A 16,298-nucleotide genomic window follows, 5' to 3' on the forward strand; every position below is an offset into this window, starting at 1 on the left:
CCCAACTCTGGCATGGAATCGGAAAGCGGGCAGATGCTCCTACCTCAGGGAGGTAGAATAATTCAAAGGATCTGACATTGGACGATAAATACTCAGTTGATGAATCCATCCCAACTCTCTGAAAATCCCTTTCCTTGTGCTTCATCCATGATTCCAGACTTCCTCCTCTGCCCAAGAAACCTCCTCCTCTTAACATCAACTTCAAACCATGCTGCCTTTCCCTCACAAGTCACGCTTTTCTAAATGAAAGAAAATGCCCTCTCTAAGAATGTTCCCTTCCTCAATAATTGGCCTAGTGTAACCATCTTCATAAAACAGCTGCACAAGTCAAGAACAGAGTGACAGGACCTGGAATGAGCAGGGGCACACAGATTTCTCCGCAGGAAAACTGTCTCAAAACACAAAGAAGTAAAACACAAAAGTCTGCAGACACCGTGATTGAAGTAAAAACACGATGCTGGAGGAACTCAGGCAGTCAAACAGTGTCCTTTATACAGCAAAGGTAAAGATACATAACCGACGTTTCAGGCTTGAGTCCTTCATCAAGATATGAGCAGAATGTCCGGGTGCATGCCGACATTTTCCCATGAAGGAACATTTTCCTTGATGAAGGGCTCAAGCCCAAAATGTTGGTTATATATCTTTATCTTTGCTGTATACAGGACATCGTTTGACCATCAGTTTCTCCAGCTTTGTGTTTTTACTTCAATCAGTGTCTACAGACTTTTGTGTTTTACTCCTAATGATTCATTTAGCTCTGTTTTAAGGGTTTGAATTAAAATGCTATGAGATATTGATGAAACACTCGTGTGATATCACAATTATATGAACCATCTCTGCTGCACACACTGAGGAGCCCCTTCACCTCACTTTTCACACATTCCCTGTACAGTCCATTCATCCTGTTTCGTGAAGTCAGAGTTCTCCAAACACACCATTTCTCCTTGGGGATGTGAAACTGGGACATGTCAGCTGCCCTTGCAGCCCACGGGGAGTGTCTGTGCTGCCTGCCTGCTTTGATTCATTCAAGCTCAGCACTTACATGGACTGTTGAGAAGCCGGGATCTGTAGCAGGAGAAGGAGATGCTCTGCTCACAGTACTCTGCAGCCAGAGTAATTGCAGAAATCTCTTCCTCAGTGTTGTTGTAATACTGGATGTGCCCCACATATGGTCTCTCCAGGGTTGATGCTGTCACCTTCGTGTCCTGCTGTTGTAAATGGTAAACGACTGTCCAAGCCTTGTCATCTGTCAAAGCAGGTCAGAGAGTCAGGGACCATTTTCACAAACCCACCTCCCCAGTTAGAGCCCCGTGGCCCAAGGATTCCTTCCCTTCCTGACATGATCCTAAGTTATGCTAACTTACCCAAGTCCCACTGCCCCTGAGCAGGCCTGAAACCCTCATTGTCCCAATTCCCATAAGCTCACAAACCCCCTCCTCCCCGTCACATCAATCTCAACCTGACCCCAGCACCATTCCAACACAACACTTCCCCACCCAACCCCTTCACTTACTCCAACCCACCTAATACCCCTGCCACGCACACCTTCCAAATGTTTCCTACCTTCCTGGGACATTGCCCCCACCTTGAATCAGCCAAGTTAAAGCTCCTATGCTGGGAGCTGGGATATCAGGTCCAAAGACTGGGGGGGAGAATTGGATTAGGGGTTAGGAGTTGGAGGTTAGACATTAGGGATTGTGTAAGGGGTAAGAGGTTAAGGGTTAGGCTATGGGTTCAGGATTAGGGTTTGAGGGGTATGATTTAGGGCCTGGGATTAGTATGGGGTGATGGGTTTGGAGGCAGATTGAGGAGTTAAGGTTAGGGGTCGGGGTTTAAGGTTATGGGTTAGGATCACAATGTCCAGACTTCCAAGTGATGCTGGACATAGTTTATGCATCTCCAGATGTGAATACCTGTAATTTTGCAGTGCACAGTGAAGGGTCTTGCTGGCCCACTGCCATCGGGGTCAATGGTGTAATTTCCAGATGTTCTGATACCCAGCCTCCAGTATCCGTCACACGATTCTGGATATAGAGCTTGTGGCGGTTCAACAAACCAATTGGAAGGAGCAGGAAGTTGGCAGCATGGAGCGGGAGGAAGAGAGAATAATCTCGATCAATTTCCAAGAATAAACAGATCTTCCATTAGATGAGATGCAGGGCAAAGCTCTCTCTGTAATGTCCTATCCCAGAGACCCAGGGCAGGAGCAACACCCATGATCCTGATCTCTGCTCAACCAGCGTTGATCCATGGACCCAGGTCCCAAAACTCTCCAAGGAAGAAGGTCCCACAAAACTTTGCCTCCCTTGAATACCTGTAACTGTATTATTCCACATCATGCAGGGATGTTTCCTGTGTGGAGTCTTTCCCCACCCTCTCTACAGGGGGGACGTAGAGTAGTGAGTGCTGCACAGAACAGCCCCATGCAACAGGATTTTAAGTAGCTTCATGGACCCAATCTCAATCTCAATCTCAGAATTCGGTGTTCCATGTACATCTGGAGTGTGGGTGGCTGCGGATCCCCACCCCTACCCCAGGCATGGCTTCTCAAGCTCTGGTTACATTTCAACTCCACACTCCTGATCTTTGGGTATCTGTGCAGGGCAGGGGTGAAGCAGTTGAAGGACTAAGTAAAAACACACAGAAATGCTGGAGGAACTCAGCTGATTTCGCAGCGTTCACAGGAGGCAAAAATATACCAACATTTTGGGCCTGAGACTTCTTCAAGGTATAAGCAAGGAATAAGAAGGCGTCAGAATAAAGAGATTGTCAGGGATATGATTAGAGGAAAGGTGCACATTGATTTGGCTCTGTGAAAGGAGACAGAAAAGAGAGAGAACTTGCTCTTGGGGAAAGGCGATGTGGGGGGGGAAGAGGGTGGGCAGGTTTAACAGAAAGCGGAGAAGCCAATGTCAATGCCTCCGTCTCCTTTCACAGAGCCAAAATCAATTCTTGCCTTTCCTCTTATCACACCCAATTAATGCCTTTTATTGTTCCGGACTCCTCCTCCGGCCAATCTTCAATCTTTATTCTGATGCCTTCCTCTTTTCTGCTTATTCCTTGAAGAAGGGCTCAGGCCCAAAACGTCAGTGCTATATCTTTGCCTCCTATGGATGCTGCAAGACCAGCTGTTTCCTCCAGAGTTGTCTCTGTTTTTACTGCAATTACAGCATCTGCAGACTTCTGTGTTTCACTCAAGTTGGAGGATCTAGCCTGCTCAAGGTGGTGCAGGCAATGGGCAGTCAGGTTGGCCATTCAAAATGCTGCCTGTCCTTTCCAAGGATTCTTCCAGGCCCAGTGTCCCTGGAGAGGGAGCTCGTGGGGTCTGCTAAGTTGCTGGTGACTTCCTGGGACCGTCATAGGGGCTTCAGACAATATTTGAATTTGAATTGATGGTTAATTCATCATTCCAGAGTCACAGAACCAAAAAGACAGAAAATACCAAGGGAGTGTCAAAAATTTCAGACGTGGCGGGAAAATGAATATTTTTTCACAGAAGTCAAAGGGGAAGTTTGCTTGATTTGCAAGGAATCTGTAAACTTTAATAGCCTGGCTACAGATTTACCCATTGCATCATTAAGGGTCACTTGGGCCATGAACTGTATTCACTGAGAATTGTGGAGGAATGTTGGAGACGGTTTTGTCCCTTTCTTGATCTTTTCTCCAGTTCTTATTTTGCACCCAGCTTTTTATTTTGCACTGCTTTTTGAATGAGAGTTTTACAACTTTTTATTGATGTCATTTAAATTAAAGAGTAGCAGGTACAGAAATACCTGCTGCAATATGTGAGCACATCAATAAACTACTGTAATTTCAACCATTAAACTGTTTAGTAGTGTCATCTAGTTATTTTGATAGAAAATGAATTTTCGATTGTATAGGGGTTTTCTGGTCCAAAAACGCTGTTTTTCTTGCAGTGTAACTGGTTGAAAACTGCCGGGCGTAATATTGTTTGGCCCGTTAACTCCTTATATTTTTCTGGATGTGGCCCATAACCAAAAAGGTTTGGGCACCCCTGCTCTAGGTGATCCCTCAGGCACACAGAAGGGATGGCACACATTAGTCTCATGGTTCCGTTCACAGACGGCCTCTAAAGTCCACCCTCCCATTGGCAGCTGGAGAAGAATCACTCACAGTTGTGACAGGTTACTCCTTCATATCCAGTTCTCTCACAGTCACACACAAAATTCTCAGCACTTTGATGACAAACTCCTCCATGCTCGCACAGATTTGGTGTGCAGCTGTCAATCACAAAGTAAAAATGAAACTGAATGAGTACTGCGTAATAATCGACACCGGATAAAAGTCAACCTCCTATTTTTGGCCCAGAAATCTGGTATTTTGGACTTAAAAGGCCAATTGATCCTAATTCTGTTCCTAGATCCGGTGATCTTGTGACAATGGTCTCGTCTCAAGAATTTGTTTATTCAGACTCCTTGCACCCACTCTAAAGGTTTTCATATCATTCCTAAAGACCAGCACAAGAAGTGGACACAACACAACACACAACGTACTGGAGGAATTCAGCAGGTCACACAGCCTCTGTAGGAAGCAAACGTCTTGGGCCTGAGCTCTTTGATAACTCCTTGTTATAGACTTCCCAACACCTCACCTGCCTCATTCTGTCAGAATTTTGTATAGCTCAATGAGATCTTCTAAATTCTAAATGATTATAATTCCAGTCTATATTGTTTTTCTTCTCATAGTAGGAGTCTGAAAATCCGGACTGCTTGGGGATTGGGCCAGTCCCGATGTTCCGGATTCTTGGCAGTACTTTTAAACTTCAAATTTATGGAAGAATAAAGAAGAGATGAACAGATAAATTTTGATAGTTTATTCATTAGCAAATGCAGCATGGTTCATTTATCAAAACAAGCAGTTTTAAAGAAAAATAAAAAGTTCTGTTGTGCATCTGTGGCGCTTAACACATGCCCACAAAAGCCCAAGAAATTCAAAACGTTCGAGAGTTTTCGAGAAGTCCAAATTTCTGGCATCCCGGATTTTTGGACCTCTACTGTGTATCAGTGCTACCAACTCAGGAATCATTCGGCGTCCTGGAATTCTGTACCATTTTTACTATCTTCCCACTCTGCCCTTTCACTTGCAGCAAACTCTGTACTTTTTGTTCTTGATTGTTTACATTTTTTTTTGCACTACCAATTAGTGGCAATTCTGCCTGGCCCACAGGGAAAAAAGAATCTCAGGGTTGTATGTGATGCCATGTATGTACTCTGACGATAAATCTGAAATCTTCTATTGAACCCTTGGCTACCAGTTCTCAACATCTCTGCCAAGGTGCCGTATGTCCACGTCGAGGCCCCACACCACCACACAGCTTATTTCCTTCAGAGTAGTTCAGTAAACATTTCACTTACCGGTCGGTTATTCCGCACGTATTGAACAGCATCTCCGAGTATCGCCCGAGTTGGCGTCGTTTTACCAGCTCCAAATCAACAAGGTAATTGTCGACGTGGATGAGCTGCATGCAGCCGTGAAACTCACTCGCATTAGAAAAGCAGCCCAAGTTCTTCACACTGGTGGGGCAACCTGTGAGAGGTTCAGAGCAAACTGTGTGGGCGGGCGACAAATATGCAGCTCGTGTCAAAAGTAGGAGAGCAGGAAGCTGTGCGAAGGAGGGCAGATCACCAAGCATTACATCTTGAGGTGAAGACTAAATCAATACAGGAGCTGAGCTGGTTTATAAGGGATTAGCAGTAAAACATGAAAGTTTGTAGACACTGTTGTTGAAATAAAAACACAAAGCTGGAGGATCTCAGCAGGCCAAACAGCATTCTTTATGTAGCAAAGGTAAAGATACAAAACCAACATTTTGGATTTGAGTCCCTCATCAAGGTATGGAAAAATGTCAGCAGACGTCTGAACCAAAAGGTAAGTGGGGGGGGGGAGAGGCCTGTTCGCTCGTTTGCCCACATTTTCCACACCTTGATGAAGGGCTCAAGCCCGAAATGTTGGTTATGTAGCTTTATCTTTGCTACATAAAGGACATTGTTTGACCTGCTGAGTTTCTCTGGTTTATAAGGACTTTCAGAAACCTTGGTTTTGATAATCTCTCCAAGAAATGGGAACTAAATTTTCATGATCCTCAGGTTTTCACTCCTGATTTCGATGAGAGGGTGAGGAGGCAGAGGACAACCCACAATATACTGAGCTTGGAATGTTCAGAAGCATAATGGGTGCTGGGATAAGCCCTGAGACTGAGTGGAGGGCCCGTAGAGAGTACAATTGTGGAATCTACCACTAAGAGGGAGGCAACAGAAAAGAATTGTACTGTAGCAGACTTGAACAGAGATTTTATCTGAAGGCTGCACCTGGCAATGGAGTCAGGTGACTCAGGCAGTTGGATTTGAAAAGCTCGGATCAACAGGAACCTGATTGGACAATAGAGACCAAGTGACCCAGGGAACATGACACAGGGTGGTATTAATTCACTTCAACTCAGCAGTATAGGGAGATGATTCTACTGACTGGAGTTCCACACAGTACATGCAGCAGTGGGTAGAAAATTTACAACTAACTAGGTTTTTTTCTACAATACAATTGGGAAACATCAACATAGATTTATGGAAGGGAAGTCAGGTTTGACAAGTCTGCAGGAGATTTTGGGAGTGTACCCAGACAGGTAATGTCATGCACGTGGAGTTTCAAGAGGCCTTCCATACGTTACTACAATACAATTACATTTTACACAAGGTAACAGGCCCTTTCAGCCCACAAGCCCATGCTGCCCAGCTATACCCAATTGACCTACAACTTTGCCATTTCTTTTTAAAGGGTGGGAGAAAACAGGAGCACCTGGAGGAAACCCATGCAGGCAGGTGGACCACGTACAAACTCCATAAAGACAGCGCTACATTCAAACCCTAGTCACTGGTGCTGTAGTAACATTGCGCTAACTGCTACGTTAACTGTGCTGCCCTTTAGGCCAAGTCAGGGGGGGTTCATGAAAACTTGGCAAAGTTTTGCTCATTATTTGAGGATTTGCTGAGGAAGGTGGGTGAACAGGAAGAAGTAGATGCAGGGTATCTGGGTTTCCAAAGAGTAATGGATAAGGTGGCATATTGTACAAGATAAAAGCTCGTGATATTGGCCTGGATAGATAGTCAACTTGCATGGAACAGATCAGAAAATGAATGAACAAGCCATTTTTGGATTGGCAGTCAGCATGCACAGGGATAATTAGGAAGGCAGATGAAATGTGGGGCTCGAATGCAGAGTGAATAGCATCAGCTGCACAGGTAGGATGTAAATGATCTGCTGCAGAATGATGTGAACTCAGTCATTGATTATACTCAAGACTGGTCTTTGGAAGAGTCCATGGAAAAAGCATGAAACTGAAGACGAGGCAAGGATTCGATCAGCCAGGAATGTTTGAAATCATGCTCTCTTTTGCTAACTCATTATTGATAGGGTGTTCAGGAGCTCAACAGGTAGAGAACAGTAAAGGATTCTCAGGGATGCAGCCTAACTGATGAAAATATGGGACACACAAACTAGGTATGCGTGTTAGGTCAAAATTTCAGTCAAGTGGATAGACAAGTTCAGGAGAACAAGGAAGGGGTGAAAGGAGATGAAAGTGAAGGTTAGGTAGGGGCAAGGATCAGGGTGGGCATGGGGGAGAGGTTGAGGGAGATGTGGGAGAGGATAAGGATGGGAAGGCAAGGTTGAGGGTGAAGGGGTGAGGGTGAAGGGGCTAGATTGAAGGTGAGGGTGAGGGGTGAGGTTAGGGCAGAGGCGAGGATGGGGCAAGCAGGGGTAAGGGTGAAGATGAGGGAGAGAATGGGGGAAAGGTTAAGTTGAGGGTGGGATTGATGGAGAGGATGGGAGTGGGAATGGGGGAAGGTTGTGGGTGAAGGAATGAGGGTGATACACACCTCCAAAGTAGTATTTGTCACCAGTCTCCACCCTCAGTGCATGGTTTACCCGCACAGGCGAGTCCTCCTGCTTGTCAATGACAATGACCACAGAATCCATCCGGGCCAGGAGGTTCACTGAGTGCCAGTGTCCATCCGTAAGATTGTAGCCTGCAGACAGGGAGAAATAAGCTCACTGACCACAGCCAAGCATAAAGCCACCTCTTGCAAACCACCCAAAGAAGGTTGACCACACAATTCTCTGCGCTTCTCAGTCCCACCCACAAATCCACCATAATCCCCATCCCACCCACAGCTCTCGCATAGCCTCTGTCCCCACCCACAATTCCCCCATAATCCCCATTCCCATACACAACTCAACTGGACCCATCAGGGCTTGCCCGACCCCACCCATAACACCATTGGCCCTGCCTCCACTTGCCTCATGCCTCCCACAAACCCCACCATTGGCCCCGCCTTTGTCTGTCTGGCCCCGCCTCTGCACCCTGACCCCACCTCTGCCTGCCTGGCCCTGCTCAGAACACCAATGGCTCAACCTTTGCCCTTCAGCCCTGGTACCTGCGGAGAACTCCAGGCGCCGGTTGCCGCTTTGCTGCACGGAGACGTTGATCTGCCCACCACTGAGTGCCAGCTGCAGCCAGCCCAGGCCCCGGGAGAAGTTGGTGAAAAGCAGGAGACCACTGGTGTCGAAGGAGCGGAAGGTGAAGTTGAGTGCAAGCTGGTGCAGGAGCGGCTGCCCCGGCAGCTGCAGGAAGCTGGCGGCTGACACAAAGGTGATTGGCTCCGAGGCTGTTGTAGGGGCCGCAGGCTGGCGGCACTGGAATCGCACTTCGCCCTGGGAAGGCAGCAGGCACATCAGTGACCTGACTGTACTCGGCCCACACGCCATCATCCATCACGGCCCATCCACCCCTGGTGCATCATTACCCACCACTCAGCCTATCTGCCCCTGCTGCCCATCACCCACTACTTGTCCCATCCATTGGTCCAGAAAGGAATTTCCTTGTTGCAACTCCAGCCTGCTTCTCCCTCCCTTACAAAAGAAAGGGTTGTAATTGCTATTTTCTAACTTAATGTAATCTTTCTGAAATCTAAATATATTATGAAAAAATAAACCGATGCAGTGAAATCTCACAAGATTACAAAATAGCAGAAGGCCAAACGGCCTATCGAGTCTGCTCTGCATAGGGAAACTAATTGTGCCAAATGAGGAAAAGGCCATAATTCCATAATATTTTGCATCTGTCTTCATAGAGCAAACGAATGATTGTAAAACAGCAATTGGAAGGGAAGAACCATCACCAGGGAAGCAAATTGCTGAAGTTGTTGGATCACAATTCCTTAGGTCCTGATGGACTTCATCCAAGGACCTTTTGGTAAAAGGCCACTGAGATTTAACAACTGTCATGGGAAAATCTTGGAGGCTATTTCAAAAGATATTATCACATCGTACTCGGGGGGGAGGGGGTGGGAAAACAATCAAAGTATTCAGGTCAAGTAAACAAGGTTTTGTGAAAGGGATATCAGGTTTGACTAAACTATTGGAGCTATTGTTTAAGACATTGGTGAGGCCAAATTTGGAATATTGTGTGCAGTTCTGGTCGCTATGGATACCAATAAGATTGAAAGAGTGCAAAGAAGATTTACTAGGATGTTGCCAGGTCTTCAGGAGTTGTGTTACAGGGAAAGATTAGTCAGGTTAGGACTTTATTCCTTGGAGTGAAGAAGAATGAGGGGAGATTTGATAGAGCTTTACAAGATTTTGGGAGGCATAGACAGAAAGGATGCGAGAAGGCTTTTATCACTTAGATTGGGGGAGATAAATACAAAAGGTCAGTATGATGGGAGGGGAGGGGTCGGTGTGAGGGGAGGGACAGGTGTGAGGGTAGTGGTCGGGGAGGAAGGGTCATGTGAGGGAAGGGGGGGTCATTGTGAGGGTAGGGGTCAATGAGAGGGGATGGGCCGGTGTGAGGGTAGGGGATGGTGATGGGAGGGGTGGGTTTGAGCCACTGGCACAGCTACTCTCACACATCCCATCAACCTGTTAATCTTACATTTAGTACAAAGATTTGACATTCAGAATCAATTCAGCACTTTTACAAATAGGTCATGCATTTCAAAAGATTCACTATTCCCCAACCCTTTGAGTAGATCACTCCTTGAGTGACTGTTTCTTACCAAGGTCTGTGCACGCCAGTATCTTTTTCTGGCCAGGTCAATGACACTGACATTATTGTAGAAGATGTTCTCCAAACAGCCTTGGAAGTTGGGCTTGTCAGCCAGTCCCATTCTCTCTGGGGTTAACAACCCACCAAAATGCATCTGAAAGTAAGTGCAGAGAGAAGAGAATGATCACTGTGTGAATGAGCAGCCCCAGAATGAAGCAGCCAAACTGGGCATGTCCCTATGGCCAGTTATGGTGTAACTGAGCAGCAGGATAGTCTGCATTTGGAAGCAATAAATAATCTGCGCATAGACTCTGATTACTACAGTCGCTAGTCATTGATACCCAAACAGGCCAGGAGTATATCAGGAAACAGTTGAAATAATTTAGAACATAGAACACTACAGCACAGTGCAGGCCCTTCGGCCCCCAATGTTGTTCCAACCTATATATTCTAGCAAAAAGAACAAAACCCTTCCTACCCCATAACTCTCTATTTTTCTTTCATCCATGTGCCTATCTAAGAGTCTCTTAAATGCTCCTAATGTTCCAGCCTCCACCACCACTCCTGGCAATGCATTCCAGACTCCCACAACTTTCTGTGTAGAAAAAAAACTTACCCCTGACACACTGTTCCCTCTACGCTGTGCACATGCACACATGTTTTACAACTAGTGCACAAAGGAAATGAATGTGCACACAAAAGGTTAGTTATCTAAAATAATGGAGTAATTAATAATTATACTTATTGAAAATAATCTCTTAGCTATTTCTGTTAACTAGTTAGTCAGTTAAACAAGTAGTTAATCATACGTGTATTATATTAAGACAAGCCAAAACAATTTCAAGTTTACATTTGCACAAGCATTCAGTGAGCACATACTTTTGTCACAGGAAAAAAAAATTGCACAATATAAGATTTTTGCACACACTGACTACTAAAAATTAGAAGGAATATTCCCTTGGTATCTCCCCTAAACCTTCCCCCCTCCACTTGGTACAGATGTTCTCTGGTGTTTGTTGTTCCTGCCTTGGGTAAAAGGCACTGGCTGTCCAATGTTCCCACTGCCCTCTGCCCACTGGCTACGCCTTTCAAAATCTTGTAGACTTCTATTAAGTCACCTCTCATCTTCTTCGCTCCAAAGACAAAAGTCCCAGCTCTGCTAACCTTGCCTGGTAAAATTTCAGTTTTTAACCAAGTTGAATCTTAGTTCAACAAGACATCACCCAGATATGACCAGCCTGTGCTGTGACTCACCGCTGAATCAAGGTCCAGGTAATCAAAATCCCCATTGGTGTGGAAACGTTCAACGTTGCCATCCAGAGTGAGGTTAACTTCCTGCCCATAACGCTCGATTTGAACCATGTGCCAGTGCTGGTCATCCAACAAGCTTCCCAGGGTGATGGAGGTCTCTCCCTTCACAGGGTGGACACTGCTACTGCCTGAACAGAGAACCAGCATTACCCCAAAGACATTAAATACGACCCTGCATCATTCAGACCACAGAGTGAAACCGGAGGTGTGTAATAATATCCAGTAATAGGGTTTTTACGTTTTTAAAGGACAGAGTTGTGGCTGCAATAGATACACACCCATCAATGAAGATTTATCAAGTGGTGCAGTTATACTGAGTAAATACCTAAATTAATGTGAAACAGTAGCTTTGCCTGCTGCAGCTCCATGGAGATGTAATCTCCCTGCTCGCCCTCACTGTGTAGGAGAAGGCCGTCCTTTACCCAGGTCTTAAAGTTGAATGAGATGGAGTCGAAGAGCGTTCGCATGTTCCTCTCCTCAAACCGGTAGCTCAGAGAACTGTTCCCATCAAATGAAGCCATGACAGAAGCTAAAACAATGTACACAAATTTTCAATGTTAATGCTCGCAAAAAGAACAAACCATCAACCACAGGGGCACAGGAACAGCATTACATTGGGCAAAAGAAAACCAGCATCTGTTGGAAAAGAATAGGGTTGGAATAAAGACAAAAATGAGCACCTGGGGAAAAGAAAGACAATAGCAGATGAAAATGAGTTAACAAAAGGAGTGGGGCCATGTCATGAAAGAAACTGATCTGTGGGAAAGAAGTAGTAGATAGAAAGCTTCATGAGAAATGGAATGTAGCGGAGAAAGGAATGAACGACAAGTGGAAGGAGGGAAAGACACAAGAGCAAAGGAAAGCAACTCGGCGAAAAAGTAAAACGTGGTGAAAAATCAAAGGGAAAGAAAACCAGCAGAAGGGAGTAGGAAGAAAACTGGCATCAAGGGAGAAGTAACGGTACAGAGAAGGAGCAGCAGGGTAACCGAACGCACGGTGGGGGGGTGAATCTCACAGCCAAACAGGAGAGAATGAAAAGGAAGAAAGCAAAACGCAGGAGTGGGAAGTGAAAACGAGCGAAGGAGTTGGAAAACAGCTGGAGTAAGGCAGGAAAGTAGCAACAGGGGCAGGGTAAAGGGGGTTAACAGTAAAGGTTGAAGGTGTCAGAAGAAGAGCAGCGGGAAAAGCATGAACAGGAGAATTAAAGGCAGCACAAGTGAAAAAGGCAGCAGGGAAGGGGGAACCAGTGTCGGGGGGGAGGGAAAAAAATACATTGTTAGAGCAAAAGTAAAGGAGCAACAGCAGAATGCATACAGTAGAAGTCCAAGGGCCAACTAAGAAACCAGACTTTTCAAATACGCTCAAACTTTTTAAATTTAGCTGGGTTGTATGTGCATGCATAAGCACCACAGGTGCCCAGTGGCCACCATATATAAACCTTTAATAATGGATCCTAAAGTAGATAAAATTCGCAATGCGAAGAGAAAGAAGAACCCATTGAAACTGAGTGACAAATTTGAAATAACTAAGAAACTAGAACATGGTGTGCCGGGGTTTCAGGATTTGAGTTACAGGGGAAGGTTGAGCAGGCTGGGACTTTATTCCCTGGAGCATAGAAGGTTGAGGGGTGATTTGATGGAGGTATTCAAAATTATAAGGGGGAAAGATAGAGACAATGTGGACAGGCTTTTTCCACTGAGAGTAGGGGAGATTCAAACAAGAGGGCATGGTTTGAGAGTAAGAGGGGAAAAATTTAGGGGAAATATGAGGGGGAATTTCTTCACACAGAGGGTATTGGGAGTATGAATAAACTTCTGGCAGAGGTGGTAGAAGTGAGATCAAAGTTAATATTCAAGGATAGGTTGGGTGGGTATATAGATGGGAGAGGTGCAGAGAGTTATGGGCCAAATGTGGGTCAGTGGGACTAGATGGGAGAAGATGTTTGGCACGGACTAGTCAGGCCAAATTGGCCTGTTTCAGTGCTGTAAATGGTTATACAGTTAATACTGTTCTAATCGAGATACTCGACACGGGAAAGTCTACCATTCACAATATAAAAAAGGCTACTGCAGAAGGGTCCATGGAAAAGGTTGTTCAATTTGTGGAGCAGAACCAAAGCTTCAGTCTTCACGATGTCATGCAAGCGCACATGGTGCAAAATAATCTTATCAGAAAGAAATTACAAAGTCGTAAACAAAGTAAGATACAAAAATACATAAAAGGAAAGCAAAATAAGTGTCAGGCCATGCAGCAGATGCAGTGGAAACTGCAAGCTCCCCCAGAACCAGAGCATCTTTATCCCTCCTTAAATTTGAATTTTAACCCTTCAGACTCTGGCCATTTTTAACCTTTCATAATATATACTCTGGACTGGGTCCCTGGGTAAACCTTTACAGTACGAACACCAGTACGAATCAGCTGGTGGTTGTGTATAAGGCCAGTCCCGGAAACCCGGAGCACGATCTCCAAAGGGTTAAAAACACTGCCCGAGAATCCAGAAAATCTGGACTAACCTAATCCCCGAGCAGTCCTAATTTTTGGACTTCTACTGGAGTTAGAAGAGCAAAGGCAGGCAGGAGAGGAGATGAAAGGTAATGGGGGTGGGGAGGCGCGCAGATTTACATCCCGAAAGAGCAGCTTTGTAAAAGGAAACATGGCAGCAGCTGGAGAAGGAAGGGAAAGAGGAAAAGCATGAGCATAAACCAGAAAACAAAGGAAAAATAAATAGCTTTTGGTCAAAGAAACCAGTACTGAAGGAAGATTATACTCCTTCAGGATAAAACAGAAAATGATGAAAAAGAAGAGGGAAGAGTCACCAGGCGGATAATGGTTGGAAGAGTTTGAGGGGAGATAAAATCCGTGTCAGTGGTAAAGGCCAGAGAGAGGAAATGAGCGTCAGCAGAAAGGAGGGATAAAAGATCAGCAGTGATTCAAGGAAACAGACCGAGGGAAAATATGAAAAATACGTCCAAGTGAAAGGAAATCGGTGTTGCATTAGAAACAATAAATTAGACGTTGGCAGGAGGAGGAGGGGGAGAAAGCAGCAGTGGTGGAAAGCAACAACAGATGGGGAAAAGGAGAGGTTCAGGGAGGAGGAAAAGATCAGCTAGGGTAGGAGGTGGTGCATTGAAAAGGCAGGGAGGAAAGCGAGGAGCCAAACCCAGGGCAGGTGAAGAGTACCAGAAAAGGAAGGAGGGCCAGAAGGGGAGAGGGCAAATCTAGTGGGAGAAAGAGAGCAAACGCCACCCTCTAGAGACAAGCAAGAAAAAGGCAGAATAAACACAAATAGGCAAAAAACAGCATGTAAAAGATAAATAGAAGCAGGCAAAAGGAAACCAGAGATGGAAGGAAAGGACAAGAACAATATTGTAAAAATCAGCTGCAGCAAGAATAGAAAATCAGCACTTGTGTAAATAGCGACTGCACGAGGAGGAGGTGGAAAGTGGAGGGAGGGAAGAGAGGAGAACAGCTGTATCCGGGACACACTGCCTAGTCCTGACCACAGCTCCACATCCAGACACGGAGAACAGCTGTATCCGGGACACACTGCCTAGTCCTGACCACAGCTCCACATCCAGACACGGAGAACAGCTGTATCCGGGACACACTGCCTAGTCCTGACCACAGCTCCACATCCAGACACGGAGAACAGCTGTATCCGGGACACACTGCCTAGTCCTGACCACAGCTCCACATCCAGACACGGAAAACAGCTGTATCCGGGACACTCCACCCAGTCCTGACCACAGCTCCACATCCAGACACGGAAAACAGCTGTATCCGGGACACACTGCCTAGTCCTGACCACAGCTCCACATCCAGACACGGAAAACAGCTGTATCCGGGACACACTGCCTAGTCCTGACCACAGCTCCACATCCAGACACGGAAAACAGCTGTATCCGGGACACACTGCCTAGTCCTGACCACAGCTCCACATCCAGACACGGAGAACAGCTGTATCCGGGACACACTGCCTAGTCCTGACCACAGCTCCACATCCAGACACGGAGAACAGCTGTATCCGGGACACACTGCCTAGTCCTGACCACAGCTCCACATCCAGACACGGAGAACAGCTGTATCCGGGACACACTGCCTAGTCCTGACCACAGCTCCACATCCAGACACGGAGAACAGCTGTATCCGGGACACACTGCCTAGTCCTGACCACAGCTCCACATCCAGACACGGAGAACAGCTGTATCCGGGACACACTGCCTAGTCCTGACCACAGCTCCACATCCAGACACGGAGAACAGCTGTATCCGGGACACACTGCCTAGTCCTGACCACAGCTCCACATATAGACACAGAAAACAGCTGTATCCGGGACACTCCGCCCAGTCCTGACCTCAGCTCCACATCCAGACACAGAAAACAGCTGTATCCGGGACCCTCCACCCAGCCCTGACCACAGCTCCACATATAGACACAGAAAACAGCTGTATCCAGGACCCTCCACCCAGCCCTGACCACAGCTCCACATCCAGACATGGAAAACAGCTGTATCCGGGACACTCCACCCAGCCCTGACCACAGCTCCACATATAGACACAGAAAACAGCTGTATCCGGGACACACTGCCTAGTCCTGACCACAGCTCCACATATAGACACAGAAAACAGCTGTATCCGGGACACTCCGCCCAGTCCTGACCACAGCTCCACATCCAGACACAGAAAACAGCTGTATCTGGGACACTCCACCCAGCCCTGACCACAGCTCCACATATAGACACAGAAAACAGCTGTATCCGGGACACTACGCCCAGTCCTGACCACAGCTCCACACCCATACATGGAAAACAGCTGTACCTGGGACACTCCACCCAGCCCTGACCACAGCTCCACATCCAGACACAGAAAACAGCTGTATCCAGAACACTCTGCCCAGCCCTGACCACAGCTCCACATCCAGATATGGA

At 46.3% G+C, this 16,298-nt stretch overlaps 1 protein-coding gene across 3 annotated transcripts in view; it reads right to left on the reverse strand.

Moving 5' to 3' along the window:
• The window catches only part of cntnap1 (contactin associated protein 1), a 98,364-nt gene that overhangs the window by 20,504 nt on the left and 61,562 nt on the right, over nucleotides 1–16,298 (reverse strand). For all 3 annotated transcript variants that reach the window (XM_069907220.1, XM_069907221.1, XM_069907222.1), the window contains 9 exons: nucleotides 11,697–11,900; nucleotides 11,315–11,499; nucleotides 10,071–10,214; nucleotides 8,451–8,727; nucleotides 7,893–8,042; nucleotides 5,376–5,547; nucleotides 4,135–4,241; nucleotides 1,914–2,036; nucleotides 1,043–1,246 (listed from right to left, as the gene is read on the reverse strand). In XM_069907220.1, coding sequence (XP_069763321.1) covers nucleotides 1,043–1,246; nucleotides 1,914–2,036; nucleotides 4,135–4,241; nucleotides 5,376–5,547; nucleotides 7,893–8,042; nucleotides 8,451–8,727; nucleotides 10,071–10,214; nucleotides 11,315–11,499; nucleotides 11,697–11,900 — 1,566 coding nt within the window. The remainder of the gene's footprint in view (nucleotides 1–1,042; nucleotides 1,247–1,913; nucleotides 2,037–4,134; nucleotides 4,242–5,375; nucleotides 5,548–7,892; nucleotides 8,043–8,450; nucleotides 8,728–10,070; nucleotides 10,215–11,314; nucleotides 11,500–11,696; nucleotides 11,901–16,298) is intronic.

The sequence above is a fragment of the Narcine bancroftii genome, chromosome 12, assembly GCF_036971445.1.
Source record: "Narcine bancroftii isolate sNarBan1 chromosome 12, sNarBan1.hap1, whole genome shotgun sequence".
In the NCBI taxonomy this organism is placed as follows: Eukaryota; Metazoa; Chordata; class Chondrichthyes; order Torpediniformes; family Narcinidae; genus Narcine; species Narcine bancroftii.